Source organism: Mixophyes fleayi, chromosome 6 (assembly GCF_038048845.1).
Source record: "Mixophyes fleayi isolate aMixFle1 chromosome 6, aMixFle1.hap1, whole genome shotgun sequence".
Lineage (NCBI taxonomy): Eukaryota > Metazoa > Chordata > Amphibia > Anura > Limnodynastidae > Mixophyes > Mixophyes fleayi.
Window position 1 is genome coordinate 140,539,040 of NC_134407.1, and position 25,483 is coordinate 140,564,522.

General features: G+C 41.2%; 1 protein-coding gene across 1 annotated transcript; it reads left to right on the top strand.

The window, feature by feature from the left end:
* The first annotated feature begins 1,586 nt into the window (after positions 1 to 1,586).
* XKR7 (XK related 7) lies at positions 1,587 to 16,021 on the top strand. The gene is made up of 3 exons (XM_075176565.1): positions 1,587 to 2,151; positions 3,023 to 3,222; positions 6,837 to 16,021. Exons 1-3 carry the CDS (start codon positions 1,814 to 1,816, stop codon positions 7,787 to 7,789), a joined length of 1,491 nt encoding a protein of 496 aa, XP_075032666.1. The 5' UTR covers positions 1,587 to 1,813; the 3' UTR covers positions 7,790 to 16,021.
* The last annotated feature ends 9,462 nt before the right edge of the window (positions 16,022 to 25,483 follow it).

Genomic DNA, 25,483 nt, shown 5'->3' on the forward strand with positions numbered 1-25,483 from the left:
GTTTTTTGCATGGCAGTTTAGTTTAAATTTATACTACAAAAGGACAATAATAATATCAACTATTACTTCATATCACAATGACATAAAGGAGGAGATTCTATTCAAAGCGAAGTGCTGCCAGGTTATTGCATGATGAGACTTCAGGACAATGTCTGGCCTGAAATTTCTACCCATTCTTTATACAAACAAATAATACCTTCCTAAGTGGTGCTGCCAAACTATGTCTGAAGTACCATCAAACCTTCTTTTTCACGTCAATAATGTGCACTTAAACTTAAATGAAACACTTTTTCAAAGACCTTATTCAACTAACAGAAAAGTTAAAACATTGTCCATATAGGGAACTCCTTTTCTTGGAGGTCACTGTTTTTATCTGACGTCCACATGAACTGAACTGTTGTTTATTTGGTGGTTGGATTTCTTGTCAAGCAAGGAGTATAGTAGAGGAGACGGACTAACGAATCATCACCACTGTTGTTGATTTTACACAATGGAGGAGAGTGGTTTTGCTTTTGAGCCACATAGAAGACTTACTTTTTATTCTTTAAATATCAAGTAGCTTTATAGCAGTACCTTTTAAAGATAGATTGAATAGTCATTTTTATTAGCTATCCTCCTACAAATTATTATCTCCCTTTTGAAAGCTCTCTGACATATAAAAATGGCTTCCAGACACAGGCTCACAGGTCAACCTGTCATGTGATGACAAAGGGGGGAGGGGTTCACAGTACAGGCAGAACTAAAAGGGGAGTTCTACTTCTGCATGCTACATCATGTGCCATGCGACTGTGGTTGCCAGGGAAGTCCACATCATAAGTCATTAATTTATATACCAACATTTATATTATAACATGCCAGAGTGATTTATGTTAAAAACCACACCTGAATTTCATGGGATTAATGATTTAAGAAATTATTAAAAATTTAAAAAATGAAGAATTTCTGGTACAAAGATATTATAAGAGTTAAAGGCATGAGGGTGAGCTACAGGTCAAGGGACAAAGGCATGTTTTATAGTGCATCCAGAATGGCGGAAATAGTCCGTCAGTGAACACCCTCCCGCCCTTCTTATGTACTGGCTCTCTGCTCCCCAACTAGTCTGTCCTATTGAGCTGTCGTGGAACACGATTACATCATTTTAATATAGGGAGAGCTAATTCTGTAATTATATGTATGTGTTCATTGCTCTATTCGTTGTATTACAAGGCTTGATTTGATAGAGTGGATTACTATAATAATCATTTTACTTGCAGTATTGTATCTGTGCAATATCAGAAGTGTTAGACCGCGAACAGATATGTAACAAGACAATGTTACACTGCACATGTCTCGCCTTCCACACACAGACAGTGACTTCAGCACCTCGGACAGCGGAGACACCGGGGATACTGGAGGAGAGCGGGGAGATGGAGGACGGGTGCATGGGGAACACTGAGGCAATTACATTGTGATATAATTAGGGATGCAGACAAGAGGGATCAGTATGGAGAGAATGGGGGAAGAAGACGTCTATAGTGAAGCTTTATTTAGAGGGGGGTACGGATTAGGGGGAACGTAGGGGTGTGAGTAAATGGCGTCTCGGAGCAGATTCCGTTGGATCAGACCGGGGGGAGGACATTAGGTTCATATTCCATCTCCCATATTTCATGTCCGCCGTCATCCTTCTATCCCCGGTATGGCTGGCTCTCTTCCAGATTTGCGAGTGTAACCATCCCCGGGACACGGCGGCATCCTCGGTAGGGTGATCTCTGGCCCCCACCAGTAGGGGTGTAACCAGACTCGGGTGTGGCCCCGGAAGTCGGCTCCTCCCAACATGGCCGCGGAGTCGGACGGTACATGGGTGGCTCCCCGGTCCCCCCGGTACTCCCTCAGGGACGGCCTGTGGGTGGTGGTGGCACTATTGGTCTTCTTCTCCGACGGGGCATCGGACTTGTGGCTGGCGGTGGATTACCTGCAAAACCACCGGCTGAGATGCTTCTGGCCCACCGTCTTGTTGGTGCTGCTGCCCTCCCTGCTCACCCAGAGCCTGAGCTTCAGCTGGGTGGTGACTGACCGGGGCTCCTCGCCGGGGGGTGCCCGCGCTTACTGCCGCCTGTGCGCCTGGATCCTGCAGGGCTCCGTGCACCTGCTGCAGCTCGGACAGGTGTGGAGGTGAGGGGTCACTGCCTGAGCACAGATAAGACTACACCAGCGGGGGCATGAGGGGAGCATTGCCTAGACCCCTGGGCTGCATATACAGGAAGTATAGCAATCTCTGGAGGAGACTGGTAGGATAGATTAATGGAGCTCAGTGGAGCAGATGTGCTGGGGAGTGGGATTATAATTACAGAATAGCTTTCGAGTTGTATAAAGTATAGACATAGGGTGTTTGTATAAATAAATTATCATGCCATCTGCTGGAAGCCGTTTACATATACCTGGGAACCTTTCCAGTACAGTACTGCTTTCTTATGTTGCTTCCCAGTCTTCCTCCTGTTCATGTTATATTAATGGTAGACTATCAGATTTCTACTTAATAAGTGTGTTTAATGGCACTCCTTCCAAAAAATAAAAAAACATACCTGTGGGTTTGGGGGTGGGGGGTGTTGTATTTTGCTAGAAACAAGATAACTGATTATTGCTGTACAAAAATGTTCAAATTCAAATAAAACAATGCTTCATTTAAGAAACAAATTAATAACTTCATTACAATGGTAAAATAAATTATGACAATTCATATTTTCATAAATAAGCCTAAATTCCCATTTTAGGTCCCCACCAGCCCTCCACCCAAATAAAATAAGTAAAAATAAACACTGCCTTGTTTGGCTTGTTTAATAAATGCTACAACCTACAAAGAACAAGCATAGTACAGGTTAGACAGCAAATGTCTGGTTGCTATGGGAAAATAAAATATTTGTTAAGCCAGGTTATATAGTGTAATACAGTTTTTGCTGTTAATGTTTGTTCCTGAAAAGTACATTTACACATATTAGTGTGTTATGTGAAATATACAGGTCTCTGTGTTCTCCTTATCTTACAGGTATCTGCGAGCCCTATATCTTGGCTTACAGAGCCGTTGGCATTCAGAGCAACAGAGCCGCCATTTCTACTGGCGAATGATGTTTGAAAGTGCAGATATCAGCATGTTGCGTCTACTGGAGACCTTTCTGAAGAGTGCTCCACAGTTGGTCTTGCAGCTCTGCATCATGGTACAGCAAGGCCATGTGGAACCTTTACAGGGTGAGGCTGAGCCCACTTACCATTTATTTATACCCACCTCATATAAAATATGAGCACTCTTTTGCTACATCTTGCATAAGGCATAATACTTACCTGTACATCTACCATTGAGGCACCTCATGCAGTTGACAGAACACCTACCTGTACACCGATACTTCTGGTACCTCTGAAACAATCCACAACATCCACCTCTGAATCCTACTCTATCTTACATTTTATAACACCCAACTAGTCACCTGTTCTGCTGCTGTGTATCTTTAAAGTCACAAAATGTACCTGTTGAATTCTACAACAATGAGTTAAAGTATATATATATATATATATATGTGTGATTGTGTGTCTATATATATATATATATATATATATATATATATATATATATATATATATATATATGTGTATGTACATATATATGTATGTGTGTCTATATATATATATATATATATATATATATATATATATAATGTATGTACATATATATGTATGTGTGTCTATATATATATATATATATATATATATATATATATATGTGTGTGTATGTATATATGTGTGTGTGTGTGTGTGTATATATATATATAAAATGGCTGCTCCCACTGTGGGTACACTTACTGAAAATACAAACCATTTCATACACAATTATGATTTTGTCATTGGTGTTTCTTTTTCAGATCGGACCAACATAGCACAGAGTGATTAAAGGTCATTTATGAAAGTGCAAATTTGCCTTTATTTATGTGAATACACCAGTTATAAGGATGTTGTGGTTTTAAGTCCAAAATGGTGATATATACCAGGGTTCAAAATTTAGCACTGTTTTCACCATGTGCTGTTTAAATAGGCTCAGATTGATCTTCTGATGAAATGGGATGTGAGCGTGACCCTATGGATGTTGCTGGGCAGATAAATAGGAGCATTTGCACAAATAAATAAGCTCTGCACGCTGCTTCATTTACACTTTCATAAATGACCTTTATTGTCTAAGAATAAATTATTTACGATTACCTGTAAAACTTGTAGCTGTAGACACAGAAGGGGACATGGTTGCTAAACGTTAGCTTACCCCCTACTGCTCATTGTTATAGCTGTTGACCTATTTTTTACTCCGTGCTGAGCACCATAGTTTTAGCTGCGAATATTTGTTTGGCTTTTTTACGAAAAGGGAACAAATACACTTTAATTTGCCCGTACACATCACCTATGCAGCGGCTTAATCTCTAGGGTTTATTTACTAATACTACATTTAGGTGCAAGTGTCTGTTTTCTGTAGTTTAATGCAAATTTTGTACCTAAATGCAGGGTTAATAAATGAGCCCTACTGTTTTGATTTTGTCAAACTCATACATAATGGGTACGATTAGCATGGGCTGCACAACTGTCTACACAGTCAGTTGCTGTCGTCACATTTACTGTCCATTCCCACAGACGTGTTAGTGCCCCAGACACGCTGCAATTTGCTGCCAGTTGGTCTAAAACAGGAGCCTTAAGACCAATTTGTCTATCTTGTCAAAGGACAATTCAATTGAAAATTCATGCTGGCATGTTTATGAGAACTACTAATAATGTCCAACAGAGGTATCCAAAATGCTTGGAATCATTTATGCAGGAATGTTATTAATGGTTTCTTTATGTAAGGGATCTTTTAGGTTTATTGGCCCTCTAAGGAGCTAGTATGACCACACCAATCCATTAAAGAAAGTTTAACTTCATTTAGAGGTCTTCAGATTATGCATCATTTTTGTTTTTGGTTACTTTATACAGAGATGAGTTTGCATTGTTGGGTGACAGCCCTGCTTTATAGTAATGTTATTTCAGTTTATCTGGATATTTTCCCATAGTCTTTGGATTTTGACTTTCTCTGAAGGTCACTGTTGTGGACGTCTTGTGAAGTAAAATACATTGTGCTATCTTAGTACAGTACACTTCACTCAGCAATCTGCCTATCAATGGCTCCAGGAATTTTTACAAGGGGACTAACCTAAGCTCTTTGATTTATGGGATTGTTATCATTACTGGAAATGGGTTCAGGGTTTGCTCTTGCAGATGTTTTTAACTGATGTCATTCATAAAAATGTACTGTTTGACAGCATGTTTACTGATCATTTATTAAATTAATATATTTCTTCAAATATGTAAACCATAACAACATATAGGGCTAGATTTACTAAGCTGCGGATTTCAAAAAGTGGGGATGTTGCCTATAGCAACCAATCAGCTTCTAGCTGTCATTTTATAGAACGTACTAAATAAATGAAAGCTAGAATCTGATTGGTTGCTATAGGCAACATCCCCACTTTTTCAAACCCGCAGCTTAGTAAATCTAGCCCATAGAGTAGAAAGGGATCGATGATGGTAAGGAGCTTACAATATCTCAAAATCCTTGGTTTGGTATTTTTTATAGCTAGTACAGTACTTTCAGAAATAAATCAGATTTTTGCTGACCTAAAGGGTTTGTTACTGGTGAAATTTTGTCTACATTTTTTACTGATCACTGGTGGATGGCAACCATAAATGGCTTATTTCAGTGACTATCCAGTCAGGGCACACATTACATATGAGTGGAACATACTGATGAGGGTGCAGTCTCATTAAGCATAGACATTAAAAAATGAAACATGTGTTCTGTACCATAATGTAATAGTATAAGTATAATTCACAAGGCAATAAAGAAAAACAATTAACTGTGCAGAATCTGGTGGTCCTAACAAACTTAAAAGTATTATGCCCACTCTCATCAAGTACAGGACATCTGATTTACATGAAATCAAAACTACCTGATGTGTACTTCAGTCTGACCAGCATTGATATGTGAGTAACTTGTTTGGCAATTGACACCTTTAACTGTGATCAAATGATGTTCATAAATAGTTATGTACAGAACATTATTACATTGGTTGACCAATTTGAAATTGCAAAACATTAAGGGGGAGAATTCAATTCCCCACAATGAGCCAATGGACATCACGGAGCTGTCAGTCACTACTTTGCCAGTTCTCTGTTGTATTTTTGGATATTTCTGTATCTGGCCACGCCCCATGTGATGTCATATCCAACACCCAATAATTTCACATCTATCCCTTCCCTTGCCATTAGTTTATGTCCCTCATGGTACTGTAGGATTATCACATCAATAAATTAACAGGAGAGCTATGAGAGGAGATAAAGGTCTTCATGGGAAAATAAATAAAATAATGAAACATTAGATAAATACAAACTAAAAAATAGAAATGATGGTTATTGTGCCTTTAAAGATGTATTATACGCATAATTTTCTGGTGAGTTAAAGTATTCCGGTTGCCAACACACAATGGAGATAGTAGTTTTGTGGACTTTACCAATTTTCAGCCTTTTAACTTACTAGAAACTAGTGGCATCACTGAAGCTTTAGCACAAATTCTCAGCAGTTGCTTGTGAATTGATAAGCTGCATTCTCATGAATGTTGGCTCAAGCCACAAAATGACTGCCTCCACTGTGAGTAGGCGACATGTCAATATAATTGTTGCTGCTGCCATGGCCTTTGCTTGCTACCTAAACTGGTGATTTGTGTTCCAAAGTTGAAAATGATGAAAGTAGATTTCCTTTATTTCTATGACTTTTCAATGCTCTCTCTGTTCAGGTCTGTCTGCCACTGCATCTCTGCTGTCTCTTGCCTGGATGATTGCTTCTTACCAGAAGGTCCTGAGGGATTCCCGTGATGATAAGATGCCCATGTCCTACAAGGGTGCGGTGGTACAGATCCTGTGGCATCTCTTTACCATTGCCGCTCGAGCTCTGGCTTTCTCCCTCTTTGCCTCTGTCTTCCACCTTTACTTTGGCATTTTTATCGTCACTCACTGGTGTCTCATGACATTCTGGATCATTCAAGGGGAAACAGACTTCTGCATGTCCCGCTGGGAGGAGATCCTCTATAACATGGTACTGGGTATCATCTACATTTTCTGCTGGTTCAATGTACGTGAGGGTCGGACCCGCTGTAGAATGACCACATATTACATCATTGTTCTGTCTGAGAACGCCGTACTCACAGCTTTGTGGTATTATTATCGTCCTGAAACGGAGCTTGGTGACTTCTATGCTCTTCTTATTGTTTGCATAGTCCTCTGCAGCTTTGCTCTTGGTGTCTTTTTCATGCTTATTTACTACAGTCTCCTGCATCCTAATGGTCCAATGTTTGGTCCTTCAAGCAGCAGCTGTGTATTTACTGAAGGTCCTGCCTCTTCCAGGGCCCCTGAAATAGAAGGCACAGAGAGCCTACCCCGTACTCTGCCACGGACTACAGAACAAGAGAGAGATATGGCACCAGGAGACAGGGACAGTTGTGGTCCAGTCTTCCAAGTGCGTTCTAGTGTTCCCCCAACCCCCGTGACACGTGTTCCCCGGGCACAGGGACCTGTCATTCGTATAGATCTTCCACGCAAGAAATATCCTGCCTGGGATGCTCATTTCATTGACCGCCGATTGCGTAAGACTATTTTAGCCCTGGAATATTCCTCCCCAGCCACTCCCCGTGTCCAGTACCGCACTATAGAGACCTCCCAGGAACTTACAGAGTATGAAACCACTGTGTGACCCTTTCTCAAGAAATAGGGTGCAGGAGAGACTGAGGAATTATACTGCAAAGCCTAGATGGATGGCTCTGCAAAGTCAGGAGGGGCAAGGATAGAATAGACACTGGTATGAGAGAGACAGGATAGATGGCCTATTGGAGAGATCACTGCGAACCATGGCTGATAGTTCTTTAAAATTATTGCCTATATCAGTCAGATAATGAACAGCGCATTTCAGGTGTAGGAGAAAATACATTGAAGAGACAGGAATGGCAAGCAGACGCTTTGTGGTATGTGTTTGTAATAGCAGGAGAGACTCTTTAGAGCAGATATAGGCAGCCTATGGTTCTCCAGCTGTTGTGGCCGTACCAGAACTTGTCATTCTTAAAACACAAAGAGCTATGGGTTACCTGGCAGTGCATTCTGGGATATGTAGTCCAAAAGATGAAAAAACACAGATTACTTAGTCTGCTTTACAGTCTGGAGTGTGTGGTGCTCTATTGGAATGAACCTGTAGAGGACAGAAGAGAATATGGAGCTAATAAAGGAAGGAAGTCACTCTGTAGTAATGTCAGGAACACAAATAAGAGCAGGAGAAATGGGTATATGGTGGGACTGGACATGGAAGAATAGTGGCCTCACGAGTTGCAGGAGATACTTTGTAAGATGTAGTGACAGTGAATGATCTCCCAGGAGATAACCCAGACTGGGTGTGACTGGTGCTACTCATGGTATAGGTGTGTATGTTCTTGTAGAGCTGGTGACATATCTTCTGTGTGCACATAACTGCCCTCAATGTAAATAGTGTGCCTGTGTGTATGGGTGTATTTATACAGTCATGGCTAGAAGCCTGGAAACACAAGTAGCTGTTTCTTGCTATTGTATATCTGTAGTCACAGTGTCACACATACATCATCAGTAAAACGGACTGCATATCGAATATTTTGGGCAGTGCTTCCAATTTTTAGGGTGTGGAGGGTCTTATTTGTTTGGACGACTTAGTGAATAACAAATCTCTGATGTCATATTACCAGCATAGAAGCCATCTTATGTTTAATGCTCCAACCAAGGCAAAAAGATGTTAACAGAATATATTAAAGAGCACATGTACTTGCACCAAGCATATCCACTCCCCATAGCGAGCCTGCGGTAACCCCACCACACACAGATGGCATATTGTAAGGTGATAATGTGTAGTGTAGTATTATAGTATAGCATGATAGGACTTAGCACACAGAAGCATACAGTAGTACAGACCATCACTCCACTTGAACACTTCTTAAGTGCAGCATCAGTGACTCTTTATATTCCAGTATGAACATTTCTGTTTGTAAAGACAGTTTGTTTTTTTCTTACAGAACTTTAAGATACACCTAAAACTTTACTTGTGAGTGTTTCTGTATTGTGAAATATCACATTCAGAGGTAAAAACAGCCACTACATAGATGTTGTCGGCACGTTATGCAACATGAGGTCTGACCACACTTGGGTAACCTGCAGGTGTCCAGCTGTTGTAGAAATTCTAGTTCCAATGTAATCTGGCTGACAGGGCACCCTGGGATTTGTAGTTCCTGTGATTGGAACTTGTGGTTCACAACAGCTGGAAAGCCAAAGGTTGCATGTCTGTGGAGCTGATGGCTCTTAGTGGCACAACCATGAAAATAAGCTTGGTAGCCACCCCTTCCCAGATTGAAAAATGTGCTGTTTTCTTATGAAATTTAAATTTGTAACCTTCTAAAATAGGCACAGGTTAAATCATAGGTTTTCACTTTGCCATTTTATTGAATTGCAAAAGCAGTTTGAAGTAAAGTAGGTAATATCCCTCTGAATACACGAGTGATATGTATACATGTATGAACAGCTGTGAAAGATCTTTGTCATTCTCTGACATCACTAGTCATCAGATATAATAAAATCTTTCTCTACTGTAGAATGTGCCTCATCCAGGGTAGGGAATGACAAAGAAAAAAAGAGAAAATATACATTATTAAATATAGCAAAACATTATTTTATACAATGGTGTTTAAAATAGCATATTACTTTAATTTTTAGCATATTACTCAAATACTCGTGAATTTCAAGGAATAATGCAACCTATTCTGTAAAACATAAGGATAGTAAAAAAAAGTAACCACAAAGTTCTGTGACCTACATAAAAGCACTCTGCTCATGGATCTGACTTCTTATACCCTTATATTTCACAGTAGTGGCTGCATTATCCATATATAACACAGCGATCCATTCCTATAAGTTTACGTATGCATGGGGGTGCTGGTATGGAATGCATCATGGTGCAAAGCAGAGTGCAGCCAGTTTCACAGGAATGCAATACGCAGCTGTAGACGTCAATGATCCCTATTTTTATGCATTCCTCTCATGTCTCAAACGTGTGCAGAATGCACTAAAACATAAAGAAATTAATGCCTGTATGCTGATTATTAGATGACTGGTGAGCACGTGTGACCTTATTTTGCATAAACATACACTCTCCCAGCTTATACAACACCTTGCAATGTGCCCTTAGCTGTTGTGGGAAACAAGTACAAAATGGCTGCACCTGTGATATTATAAAAATGTCGCTCTGTATAATTAATTTATTCTGATTTATAGAGTACGTGGCCAAGAACAGCTTGTCAGCCGCATGTTCCATCATTTGTGCATGAATAATTGCTGTTTTCTCTGAGAGAAGTTTTTCTAAAGCAGAAACAAAATGAAACCAAAATGTTCAGTCACCCTGGGAGGAGGCTGTTGTATGCTTCCAGAATATGCTGTAATTATGTTTAGAATGGGTGGATACATCCCCCATGTGTCCAGAATAATCAGTGCTGATGTAGTGTGCCGCTGATCAGTTAATATTAGGTGGTGGTCTCTTCAGTCCTGATATAATGTGATGCTGATCTGCTAAAATTGGGTGATGGTATCTTCAGTCCTGACATAATGTGATGCTGATCTGCTAATATTAGGTGGTGGCCTCTTCAGTCCTGACATAATATGATGCTGATCTGCTAATATTGGGTGATGGCATCTTCAGTCCTGACATAATGTGATGCTGATCTGCTAATATTGGGTGATGGCATCTTCAGTCCTGACATAATGTGATGCTGATATTCTAATATTGGATGATTGCATCTTCAGTCCTGACATAATGTGATGCTGATCTGCTAATATTGGGTGATTTCATCTTCAGTCCTGACATAATGTGATGCTGATCTGCTAATATTGGGCGATTGCTTCTTCAGTCCTGACATAATGTGATGCTGATCTGCTAATATTGGGTGATTGCATCTTCAGTCTTGACATAATGTGACGCTGAACTGATACTATTGGGTGATTGCATCTTCAGTCCTGACATAATGTGATGCTGAACTGCTAATATTGGGTGATTGCATCTTCAGTTCTGACATAATGTGATGCTGATATCTAATATTGGGTGATTGCATCATCAGGCCTGTCATAATCTGATGCTGAACTGCTGAAATTGGGTGATTGCATCTTCAGTCCTGTCGTAATGGGATGTTGATATGCTCACATTTGGATCACGTGACTGTGATAAATATACAGATTAGCCTTGTATGTATTAAATCTTTCTATAAACTATAAACATGTATTGACATGAGTGTGTACATATGGAAAGGTTGGGTATTCATTTATAGGTATATGGAAATTGCTTTGGTATACTTACATATACTTCAGTGTAATACCTTAACCTATCAATCTTTTAGACTATGGTTACAATCAGGGTGTCTTATTTATAGGAGATGTGATGCACCAGAAATGTGGGGAAGAAATGGATTATTTTATCAGTTTATTTGAAACAAATAACTTTTTACATCTAGCTACTGTTTATATCAAACGTCTGGCATGGTGCAGTGTCAGAGCAATGTTCTGCAGTGCACATTTTAGGGCAATGCTCTGTTTGTCTAATCTTGTACTTTATGTTTTGACGGAACAGCAATAAGAAGCAATATCCAGTGAGTGGAAACTCAGACGAGGCATGTTTGCAGACGTGAACAGAAGCTGCATTAATTGTAGCTGTCTACAAAGCAATCAATCAAAATAATACCTTTTAAAAATTATACTGTGAATTAAAGGTACAAATTACCTGGAACCTGCAGTGAGAGAGGTTGGTGAGCTGGAAGGGCTACATATATGTATCAGGTCATGCAGCCTAACTATATAGACTCAATTTTCTTTCTTTGGACTGATTTGGTGTCATTTTTGGGGCTTCTCTAGTCTAAACCATCCCCATTTAACTCACTATCCACCATTTCGACTTTTACATTTAGAATTATGTTAAAGTGTTTTATTTTTATAGAACTTGACTTTAAATTAAAATATCTGTTTAAACATTTTCTATTCCATTTTTCCTCCCAGTCATTTTTTATAGAATACCCACCATTGTTTCTGTGGCGGAAGTTCAGAGAGACAATTGTTTAATTAATTGAAACATCTGCATCTCAGCTTTTAGTAGTAAGCCACTCGATCACTGCTTGTTCATCTACAAGTGTCCATTTAAAAGTTAAGTCAGTAGTAATTTATTTCCCAATAGGAAAAACCTTTGAATTCCTACTGTCCAGGCCCCCCTTATTCAAATGACCAGGGGTCTGAGCTAGACTAGACATTCAGCACATAACCAGATAACAATGAACTACTGTTTTTTCCGATAACAGGATCATGTAACTGAATAAAACCTGAAGTAGATTAAATGCTCAGATAATTACTGAACTGCAGAAGTGCAGAGCATATACTGCTTTGTGATATCAGGCACCTATATTTACACAAGTCTTATGGAGATGTTCGGCATCTTGGCCTGCAAATGCAGGGTTGCAAAGTTTTGCATTGGTCAAGGGCAATTAGGCAGATCTAAAACATTCCTTGCTAAGTGCAGTTCAGACACACAAGTGTGGCTACTTTATTTTGCGTCATGAAAGTATTTAAATTAAATAATGTGACGGAGAGGACGCCTTTACCTGTTTTATGTAAAGCGATGGAGAGGACATGTTTATCTGTTTTATGTAAGAGCACAGAGCCTTTTTCTCCCCCTCCAAAGGACTTCCCCTGAGCTCCTGGAGATCAGGTCAGAGTCTTAAAATTGGATTCATCCAGTTGCACTTCTGTAAGAAAGCGCTTTCGGGCCCAGTTTGGCCAATGCAATGGAAACCATCAAACAAAACAAAAGTGACACTTAGTAAAGACAGTGCTGATGCCCCTTCAATCTTAAGAGTAATTTAAGACATATTATTATTATTATTATTATTATTAATAATAATAATAATCAACATGTTACATAGTGATTTGCATGGAATGTTAAATCATTTATATCAGTCCCTGCCCTAATGGAGCTCGCAGTAGGAACTGTATAGCACACACATATACTAGAGTCAGTTAAGCCAAGTAACCTCAGTATCTTCTTTGGACTGTGAGAGGAGACCCATGCAAGCACAAAGAGACCACACAATCTTCACACAGATAGTGCCCTGACTGAAATAAAACCCATGATCCAGCACTGAGAAGAAGCAATGCTAACCATGGTGCCAAAATATCACCCAAAATAAGTATTTTTTGTTAAATGAGGCTCAACCGGGCAGTATTTTAGAAGAAAAACATACATGTTAAAATTAATGAAGGGGGTAGTCCTAAAGTTGTAGTAGGTTGGGCATTAATGTGATCTTTTTGAACTGATGTCCACCCTGTGCATATTTTGGAGTATCCACCAACTCAGAAAACTAGGTGCAGATTGATTTTACAGGGGTGTTTCCAAAGTCAGTAGAATGGACATGAATCTTGAAATTCATCTAGTGCACTGGCGCACATAAAGAATCATTGCGGGTGTGCAGATTTTGAGGTCCAGAGACGTACTGGGTTTCTGGTTCTCACTGATGGAGTGTCATGAAACGTTTCTGCTCAGCCCTAAATTGTTTAGTGCATAAGTCGCTAATTTGATTGTCAGTTCTTCTCTGTGAGAAGCTTCTGTGGTCTGTGTTTGCCAGTCTGAGTATTTATGATGGAAACAACTAGGAATTTTTGTAGCACCATGTGGAGAGTGTTTGGATATAGCTACATACTGTAGTGTAATGTTGAAAAGAATGAGACCCAAATAATCCATCAGGTTTTCCTCCATGACACGTTTTCATATGCCGCCTCCTTAATAATTCTGAACAGTGCATTAATATAGTCAAAGGTACAGTTAATCAACAGTTGGTCTTTTCACTCAGCGACTAGCTAGGCATAAATTAAGTTGCTGTTTGGGTTCTATGAACCCCTGTATTTGGCACTGTGTAAGGACACAGTGGTCAAAGTTACAATTGGTTGTTTACAATCCTACGCAAATCTTTCCAGATGATATATATGGTCCCTCTGATCACTACATGTTATATATGGCTAAGGGTCACAATTGGAGTACATCTTGTTGCTAACCTCTGAACTAGTCAGTAAGTGAATCTTGCATTTGAAGACTTCTTGGTTTACTAGTAGGTCTCATACTTCAAACCAGATAAACTTTCTGCTCTTGGGGGTGTCTTTTATGGAGAACTTTGAGGTCTCACAAAAACCCTTAGGACAGAGGTGGGAAATCTGTGGTTCTGCAGCGTTGTGAGACTACAAGTCACAATATACACAGCTGGTCCTTAATCCACTTGTTCTGGATGGCACCAGAGATTCTAGGGCTGAGAAGCAAGTGTATTTTCAGTCCTCTTATTAGCAATAACCAGTCTGAAAACTTTGAATGCTATTCATTGTTATCATATTTACAGCCACAGACTGTTACATTTCCAAGCTGTTAATTGAAGGGATTCTATTCCTGATTGGATGATTCATTTTCCATTCTTCTGACTGGACATACTTCTCTTTCCTCATTGGGTATTCTCTTGAATGGTAAGATTTTCGGTCTCACCACTGATATGTAGGCAGCTGATTTGTTTATTAGTCTAGTCTGCTAGTTGGATGGATCTTCTATTTGTGTTTTTTTTAACATGGTGAACGAATGCTTAATTTCAAATATAATACACAGGTGATGCTGATAGGTTCGTCCTGTAAATAATATCTAAATTAATGGGCATAAATTAGTTCTGATGTCATTGCTAATTATCTGTGAGTTCTGATGTCTTCACATCAGTGTTCTTTAAGGAAATTAGGATTAGGAATTATGTACCCCCTACTGTAAATTATGACAGATATTAGAAGTGAACTCTCATTACTGTGACCAGTATAAAGCACTGAGCCTGTGCCAATATGGCCATAGAGCTACTCGTGACTTCCAATATCCTTATAATTTCTAGTAGGGCTGCATTATGACATAGATAGTAATCACCATTGGCTCTGGCTATAGAGGTTTGTTATTTATTAGGTGGACTGCTGGAATTTAGGTGTGAATTTATGTGACACCTATATTGCGTGCTATCGTCTGATTCTATGTTCACACACAAAAAAAAAAAAGTCAAATCACTGTGTTTAACCAGAGGTTACTGACAAGCCCAGTACTGGGAGTCTCTGACTTGTCAACCAAGCTAATTGTCAGGGCATCAGGAATGGAGATTAAAGGGCCAGTAAACACAACATACAAGTTTTCATATATCACTTTCCATCCACTGACAGAACTTGAACTGTGTGTAGGACAATTTCTCCACTTACCATAAGGACATTATCTTAAATATCTGAGCAGAAACATTAACATATATATTTTCGAATGTTATTAGAAGCTTTATTTATACAGGTAGCATACAGGTATAGTGGTCCTTCAAAGACAACTCATCGCATATACACAGTGGAGATAGCCATTTTTGGGTTGAACCAGTATACCGCCTATCTATTCAGTAGGAACTAGTGTCATCACAAACTGTCCTTTACCTCAGTGATGGCACTAGTTCCTAATGAATTGTCAGGCTGCATTGTCATTAATTTTGGTTCAGTCACAAAATGGCTGCCTCCACTGTGTTTAAGCAATAGCACACTTTATGTGTCACATACAGGCGAATGACCTCATACAAACAACCAATGTGGGATGTGATTGGATGGTTAGTTTCCCAGATTCTGATTGGAGGGAAAGATTTACTGATTGTATATTTATTGTTTATTCCAGTGCCTGGGTTCCTACTTCTCACAGAATTGTCACAGATATGTCACTGTTGCCCTGTAATGTGCACAAAATCCTTTTGAGTGGGGGCAAGATCAGGATTCTAGGAATCTTTTTTTGTAAACACCAAGTTTTGTATATTTTTCATTTGGTGCTATATAAAAATAATAAAAATAATTTCAATACTGTCTAATGGCATTTATTTTCAAATACCTTCTACTGTAATGGATAAGACACGACTCCGATTGCAGCACCAGCAAAGTACAATGTTTTGAAGTATATTGCCTCCTTTAAGTACTGCTTATCTTTTCAAGAATAAATATAGATTTAAGTACTGCTAAACCTACATTACAAATTGTCGTATACAAAAATACATATTGGGATGGGATTAGCCTTTTGGTCATTGACTAGAATTTAGGTGCATGGGTTTCCATAAGGTAATACAGATTTGTGAACATAAATTAGCTTTAATAAGCAGCAACTGTACAGTAAAACAACACTGACTACAAGAAAACAACATACACCCAGCTGTATCAGGGAAGATGTTCCGACTGGCAGGAAGTCCGGACAGCTCTCTCAAATCGAGACAGTCGGGGGGTATCAGCCTGTCACTGCGGTCTCTCTCTCTCTCTTTCTCTAAAAAATATAGGACTCTCAAGAGGTATTGTCTGGCAGAATCCAGTTGTCTTGGGACAGACCTTGTCTGGTTCCAACTGCGCCTTTCTCATCTTTCCAGCGTCTTGCAGGACACAAAATGGCCCCACACTGGGTCCTCTACTGAGGCACCCTACTGAACTCCAGATAGGTGTGGACGCACACCTTTTCAATTTTGTTGGGGTGGATCCAAAACTCCATGCCATGAACAGGTTTCAAACTAGCGCCACCTAGCCTGCAACAATCACAATATGTATAAGCTTCCATACCTCGAGATTACTTGCAAATTTTAACATCTTTGTGCTTGCTGTGCAGTTGAGTTTGACCTATTTTTCTGTAATCAGCCTTTTCCAGTTAAAGAGGATATTTTCTGTGTACTTCAGTGGGATGGTACTCCACAATCACATACTTCTCTCAAACATCTCCGTGTTAGTTGTGATACACTTCAGCCCTCAAAATTATATGTACGTGTTTGTGTACTATATATATATATGTGTGTGTATGTGTGTATATATATATATATATATATATATATATATATATATATATATATATATATATATATATATATATAAAATCATACAGTCATGACCAAAAGTTTTCAGAAAGACACAAATATTGGTTATCACAAAGTTTGCTGCTTCAGTGTTTTTAGACATTATTGTCAGATATTGCTATGGTATACTGAAGTAAAATTACAAACATTTCATAAGTGTCAAAGGCTTTTATTGACAATTACACTAAGTTTATGCAAATAGTCAATATTTGCAGTGTTGACCCTTCTTTTTGAAGACCTCTGCAATTCACCCTGGTATGCTGTCAGGGCGATTTTGTAGGTTTTTTTTTTTGTCCATCTGCCTCTTGAGGATTAACCACAAGTTCTCAATGGGATTAAGGTCTGGGGAGTTTCCTGGCCATGGACCCAAAATTTTGATGTTTTGATCCCCGAGCCACTTAGCTATCACTTTTGCCTTATGGCAAAGTGCTCCATAATGCTGGAAAAGGCATTGTTTGGATGTTTGGGAGAAGTTGCTCTTGGAGGATGTTTTAGTACCATTCTTTAATCATGGTTGTGTTCTTAGGCAAAATTGTGAGTGAGCCACTCACTTGGCTGAGAAGCAACCCCACACATTAATGGTCTCAGGATGCTTTACTGTTGGCATGACACAGGACTGATGGTAGTGCTCACCTTTCCATCTCCGGACAAGCGTTTATCCAGATGCCCCAAACAATCTGAAAGAGGATTCATCAGAGAAAAATCACTTTACACCAGTCCACAGCAGTCCAATCCCTGTACCTTTTGCAGAATATCAGTCTGTCCCTGATGTTTTTCCTGGAGAGAAGTGGCTTCTTTGCTGGCCTTCTTGACACCAGGCCATCCTCCAAAAGTCTTCGCCTCACTGTGTGTGCAAATGCACTCGCACCTTCCTGCAGCCATTCCTGAGCAAGCTCTGCACTGGTGGTGCCCCGATCCCGCAGCTGAGTTAACTTAGGAGATGGTCCTGGTTCTTGCCCTGAAGCCTTGTTTGAAGACGTGTTTCCTTGCAGATAACCATGGTTAACAGAGGAAGAACAATGATTTCAAGCACCACCCTCCTTTTAAAGCTTCCAGTCTGTTATATTACTCATTCAACATGACAGAGTGATCTACAGCCTTGTACTCGTCAACAATCTCACCACTGTTAGCGAGAGAATCACTGACCTGATGTCAGCTGGCCCTTTTGTGGCAGGGCTGAAATGTAGTGGAAATGTTGTTTTTGAGATAAAGTTAATTGTTATGGCAATGAGAGACTTTGAAATTAATTGCAATTTATCTTATCACTCTTCATGACATTTTGGATTATATGCAAATTGAAATCATAAAAACTGAAACATCAGACTTAATAAAAAAAGAATGCAAATAATAATATTTGTAAGAATGACACAAATAATAATATTTGTGCCATTCTCAAAACCTTTGGCCATGTATAATGTTATTATTAGCTCTTATAATATAATGCAACTTGTATGTTAGGTTTACTAGTCCTCTAAAGCCCATAAACTAATTTTAATTTAGTTATCACTGTCTCATTTTATTCACTGGGTTGGTGACAAGATGGCGGATCCTACATATATTCTACACATATCTTCTAACAGCCCTGATCTCTTGGGATTAAGTTAATGGAAATGGTTGTGGTTGAATGGTTCATAGACAGAGCTTAATAGTACTGCCCAACACTCACCCCTGACCCACAAAATTTATCCATCCGCACACACATTTTTCCTAAGTCATACCCACTTCCAACAGTCCACATTCCATTGCTTATTTGTTCAATTTGACTTTTATAAATTTGGGATATATAGCTCCCAGCATATAGAAAAACAATGTTGGGACAAAAATAAACTCAATGTATGATCCGTCCAAACCCTACACAGAATTGCACAAACTCTGTTCCAATCTGTCCTGTCACACCAACATGTGGCAAAACTATTTTCACTTTCCAATAGGTAATAGATTATAGTTCAAATATAATAAAACAATATTTTGGCGATACTGGCATTGAATTCACATAATAAGTGTATCAAATATGTTTCTGTAAACCAACTGAAGAAAAAAAATCAGTTTCAAAATGATGCAGGCCACTGTGCTTGAGACTGGGGGCCAGGGTCTAGTAATGTCCTTGACAAATGATCCACAAGGATTTTGGATGTATTTAAGTGCTTATACTAGTTGACACATAGGGACTTCTTTCAAAGTATGGTGTAAAGAATGTCATGAGCGGTAATCTATAGCAACCAATCAGATTCTGCTTTCACAGTCTAATGTAGTCCGGCAGAGATCTGATTGGTTGTTGTGGGTTATAGCACGTGTTCTACTTGCACTATTCTGTTATTTATTAGTTGCACACTAAAAGAAAGAACAGTTCTGTAGTTTACCTCATCTAAGCTTATACTGGGTCAGAACTGTAACACAGGGCACTATCTGTGTAATATGGTGATGCCATATAAATTATTATAATCGCAACTCTTATTACAGACTGCTCTCTCCTTTGTACTACAACCCAAGAAGGGCCCTGGACTCCTGAACAAGTGCAGCCTAATCCCCTCTGTTTCTTGCTCTGATCATCCATCTTGTGACACACATCTTCTTTGAATCCATCTGAAAAATTACTCAACCACCTAGTTCTGGGCCTGTATCTCTGACACTATCCTCCTGGGTTCCCGGCGGAACACCTTCTCCACGATCGTGTTGTCTGGCATTCTTATTACATGAGCTAGCCATCAAAGCCATCTAATTTCCTTTTATTTGAGACACTGAATGGTTTGCTACAAATAACACTTAGTTCATCATTTCTACTGATTCTCCAGACGTCCCCCTCATGTATAGGGCTGAAAATTCTCCTTAATGACTTCCTCTACTATCTCCTCACGAGTTCTACATCAAAGGTGGTCATTCTCTAGGCTTCTGAGCCATAGGACACTATTGACCTCACCACAAAAGCTTTGACACCATTCACAGTTAGCTCCATTCAGCTGAATAGACTGAGCTCCTCCTATCTGTCTTCTCTTAGATGGAAGCATATATTGCGTATATCCTCTTCGCATCTCTCTCTAGCCTTATTAGTCCTTCCTCAAGATCTTGCAGTCAGCGAGATAGTATATCAATGCCAAGGTTTTGTGTTATCCTGTTAAAATATTTCTCAGGGTTGCTTACATCTACTTTACTTTTCTTATAACTTTTGTTTCCTGGGTGATATTAAACAAGAACAGTGACAAATCATAATCTGGCCTCGGTCCCATTGATAATTCTCCCCATACTTTCACCTTGCATATCGTCTTATCAAGTGTAATTTGGACTAATCTTAAGAACTTCACTGGCACTCCTAGTTGTTTCAAAGCACAGTATAATTTCTCCCTCTTGGTGCTGTCATACACTTGCTTGAAGAGACAGTATGTTAATTTTTCCAAAATCTGCCTGACGGTGAAAATCTGATCTGTGGTAGACGTATTAACCTGAAGTCACATTGATAATCTCCCAAAATACATTATGTTTGGGATGTCAGTCTCATGTCTATAATCTTAGCTAGTATCTTATAAACTACACTGAGTAAAGCTATACCATGTGTTAGGACTTTTTGTATGTGGTTGCAGTACCTCAAATCCACCAGAGGTGCTGCTGTTTGCCCCTGAACTTTGCACCTCTCCTGTAGGAGTTAATCTCCTTACCTGATTAGTACCAGCACCTGTCTCACAGCTTCATATGCCTGCCTCAATCTGTGTTCTGGGCAGTTTATAGTTTATACCTGGCTGCTGCTTGTCTCCTGTTTATCCCCATTCCAGTTTTGCTTTGCTGCTGTCTGATCTCCCGTTGTGACCCTCTGCCTGATTACCGGATCCTGCTTGTTTGTCTGTTGCCCTGACCTTTGCCTGATTACCGGGCCCTGCTTGTTTGTCTGTTGCCCTGACCTCTGCCTGAAAATCAGATCTAAAGATATGCTTATACCTTAGTCATTTCCTCCAAGATGAACTACCAACACATGAGGCATCCCTTGCTTCGCAATCTCGTCTACCAGGAGCTTCCTAAAACCTGTCCACCTTAAGCCCCTCTGACCAATCCACTCAACCACAACTGACCCCGGAATAGCAGATGTATCTCCCACTGCCCTGTGCAATGTAGCCCAATCCACATGCAAGTGTCCCAACACCCAGATCAGCTGCGGGGTCTTGTGTTCTGTAAGAGGCAGTGAAAACAATTATAAACATTAGCAGACATCATACACGAAGCACTTCAAGCAGGTTGAATGGAGCAGAAAAAGAAAACAGGAGGACCAGAATGGCCCATAGGCTTTAAGATCTGCATCCATGCCAAGTGAATCAGCAGTCCACCACACCAGAAGTATACATCCTCACAAAGTAAAAGAAGGAAACAAAGAGGGGAGCAGAAGCACAGGCGAAGGTAAAACCATAAAACCTTGTGGGGTTCAAGTGCCAATCTGGCCCACTTTTTAGAAGAAAAAATGGACAAATCCCTTTGCACCGCTTCCAAAAGCACGAGCAGTTGAAACCCTGTGCCACCACCGCAGTTAGAGTCAGTTGAGAAGAAAAGTCAAGGAAGAAGAGAGGGTCGAACATAACATTTATACACATCCATTTCCACCTGCCTAGCTCCTTTATAGCGGGCCGTGACGCCCCAGCAATCACATGAGATGTGGCAGCCCCAATGCGGAATAAATGCGTGCCAAACTGAGAACCATCCATACCTACAGCCAGGGTACGTTTAAACACCACAGAACATTGGTACCTAGTGAGGGGAAACCATCGCCATACACCAACCAAGGGAGCACCCCATTTGGCCTCAGGGAAGCAAATTGACTTACACTGGCACGCCCAATGAATGAAAAAGAGCCCTAACTGCAAACAACATATCCTTGCAAGTCTCGGCACCCCCAGGTCCGACCACCAAGAAATCATCCAGGTAGTGGGTTACTCCCTGATGGCCAGTGCCCGCGCAGATACACCAGTGCAAGAAGGAACTGAAGCACTCGAAAAACACAGCACATCCCATAGGAAGGCATTTGTCTACCTAATAGCCCTCATCCAACCTGAAGCCCATAAAGGGAAACGAAATTCGGATGAAGCGGCAGTAAACGAAAAGCTGACTCAACGTCGACTTTTGCCAGCAACACCCCTTCACCAAACCCGCGCACCATGTTAAGGGCGGACTCGAAAGACTGGTAAGTGACCCTACAAAATTTCTCCGGGATCGCATCGTTCACCGAAGAGCCCCAGGGGAATGAGAGGTGCTGAATGAGTCGGAACTTCCCAGCAACCTTCTTAGGAACCACCACTACCAGGGGTAAGGTGGATTCCGACTTTGCCGGGTGACCTCCCCCACATCTAAGGCACGCGTGAGTGAACTTACACCCTAGCCGTGCGGGCAACTTGCCCGGTTGAAGAGGTAACCGACCCTTGCTGAGAAAGAGCGCACTACCCCTCACACGGACCCTGATGCCGCTGCCACGTTGTGGCCCCAGCACCGGCCCCCCAACTATCCTGGGATACCTTCAGCCACGTTTCCACATCCCTATAACCCAGCATCAGGCTGGCGTGCCCATCATACTTCTCCCGAAACACCTCGTCGTAAGCTAACCAAACCCCAGGGCGGGAGAACACGTACATCTCGTGCAGCATGTGCAGGTACTTCAACATATCCATCCATTCTCCCAGGCGGGTCTCCAAGTAACAGGCGACAAACAGGTAGGCGCCAGAAAACCAGTTCTTATAGGACTTGTAGCTAGCTTTGCCCCCGCCCCCTATGATATTGCCGCAGCCATCAGTTTCTTGCCCTGCTTGGACACAGCAAACATATCCACATACCGCCCCCTATCAATCCTGCTCCAGACTGACCTCCTGACCCCTTGAAAAATTCCTGTGCTAGCGAAGCGCATCCTTTCGTCTCCTTTGAGCCGGGTACTGCCCATACCTGCCAGCCGCTGCACGCTCGCCCTGACGAGACACAAAATGCTTCCGCAATTGCTTAACTAACCGCTGAGGGCTGCCCTGTGAGTCCGGAGATGTCATGCTAGAACTATCACTAACCGACCACAAAGGTTGCTCATCCAATACATCCTACATGTTCATCTCAACTTGTCGCACGAAACCGCCTCCAGAGCCGCACAAATGACCTTTCAAATCCACCTCAGCCGAGGCCTGCCGCTCGCGAGACACCGACCTGGGAATTCGACCTCCACCGAAAGTACCGCCATCTGCTGGAAGAGACGTGTTACTAATGGAAGCCACCGACACAGATCCAAGACATAGACCGGCGCCCGTGACTTGCCGCCGCCGAGCACGACCGGGCTGCCCCGTGAACACTGTCACCCTGTCTGCCCAAACCTGCACTACCATGGGCCGACCTACTCCTGGACCGGGACCCACCTATCGCATTGTCTGCTACCAACCGAAACCCGTTCGGAGTGTCGGCTATGGTGTGAGGTGGAGCCCCAAACCCTGGAATAAAGATGGGCCTGAACGGAATACTGCGGTTCTACCCGTACCTGTCCCAACACCTCAGAGCAACCCGACGGGACCTGCCTGCCCCTGGCCTCATGCGTAAGTCTACTAGGATTAGAATCTTGCACTTGACGGTGGCTGCTCTGCCCGATCCGGCTATACTCACCCTGGTCCGGAGGTCCTGCTGCCCGTATGGGAAGAACCAGTACCGGGGTGCTGACTGACCCGGGCCACCCTGTTGTCCCCAGTATGAGTGTGAACCCTACGCCCAGACCCACTACCCAAGGAAGGAGGGAAACCTGTCTGCTGGCCATGCTGAGGGGAACAACTGCTCCTGCAACTGCCCCCATGTCTCCTGGAGCTAGCACCGCCACAGGAATCACAGCGAAAACGGAAGTGACGGACGTCACTTCCGATCAGGCGGCGCACTCTATAGTGAGTATCGTAGCCCTCCACCATCAGGGGGATGAGGGGTGCACGCTCACCCTCCCGGAGTGTGAGCGGGATACCTGGCTAAATGACACCCCGGAACCGTGACCTATGGGGGGAGGGGGGACCGGAGAGCGGATCAATGAGGGAGAAGAATGGGAAAGGAGGTAAGTTGGCGGGGGGACAAAGGAAAGGAAAACCAGAAAGGAAGGGGGAGATTAGGAACACGTGGAGGAGGGGAGGCTAAAACAAAACAGGGATACCGAAAAAGAAACAAGGGAGGGAAGGGTAAAAAACAAAACAATACAGAAATATTAGAAAAGGATGCAAGACAAGAAAAACAATCAAGGGAGGAAAATAAAAGAAAGAAAGAGAGGGGGGAAAAAAAGAAATTATGCACTAAAGAACAGACAGGAGTGAGAGAGGGAGAAATGATACTTATCCATCAAACGTCCAGCTGCACAAGAGACTGTTTCACCTCTGCCCATCCCAAATATAGCTTCCATAACCCCTCCCCGTGACTCAGATGGGCGTACTTCCACAGACAAAACTATTAACCCAAAGAGTACCAATACAGTCCAATAACAGCCTTAGCTTTTAAAATCAGTAGAATATTATCATACACGGTTATGCTGTAAACTGACGGGATTTAAAACGGCAATTTTATTAAAAGCAAAACCCGGCATGTTCAGTTGTAAAATAATATATATTTTCCAACCCAACATGCTGGGTATTAAAAAAAAAGCCAGTCATAGGCAATCGTAAGGATCATTTGTATTCAGACATGAATTGCATCCAATTACGTTCCTTGGAGTAAGTTCCATTTCTCAACATGCACAGAGCTATTTCAAGGAAGACATGACAAGCAAACGGAATTACGTCCTAACATGAATCACACCTTATGTCTCTTATTGTGAGACAGGTGAATATCGTGACACACAATGTTTTGGTGGACCCCTCTCCCTTCTTTGGGTACAGTACGTCATGATAAACCCCTGTCTCAAAATAAACCAGCTTTGAAATATAAGTAGTGACACATAACAAGTGAGAAAAGGAGACAATAAAATGCTTACTTAGCTGTCATTACTTATCGGTTTTCACCATCTACTTTGCTGACAATTCCTCTTTTATGCCAGTGACATTTTATGTAAATGAGAAAGAGGGTTCTTTCTGCACAGACATGTAACTTACTATTGATTGTCTTTCACAAGAGTTCTATTCATACACACATATATATATATATCAATTTAATTGGAACATAAATGTCCATTAACATTTGGTAGGTATAACCTCTTATCTGTGCTGTGATACCATAAATTAGCTTGATAATCTGTGATGATTTTACTACTCTCCAAAACCACATGAGGGGGGCAGCTTACTTCAGATATTGTTTCACAGATCTAGGATTACACAAGTTTATCATTGCACACCCATCACTGTACATCAATCACTATTTCATACTGAACCACACACTCATGTTTGTGCACCCAACTGTTGTGTGTTTGCTGTCTCCTATGAGCAGTCCAGTGATTTGTAATGCTGTACAGCTCTCCCCCCTGCTGACGGACC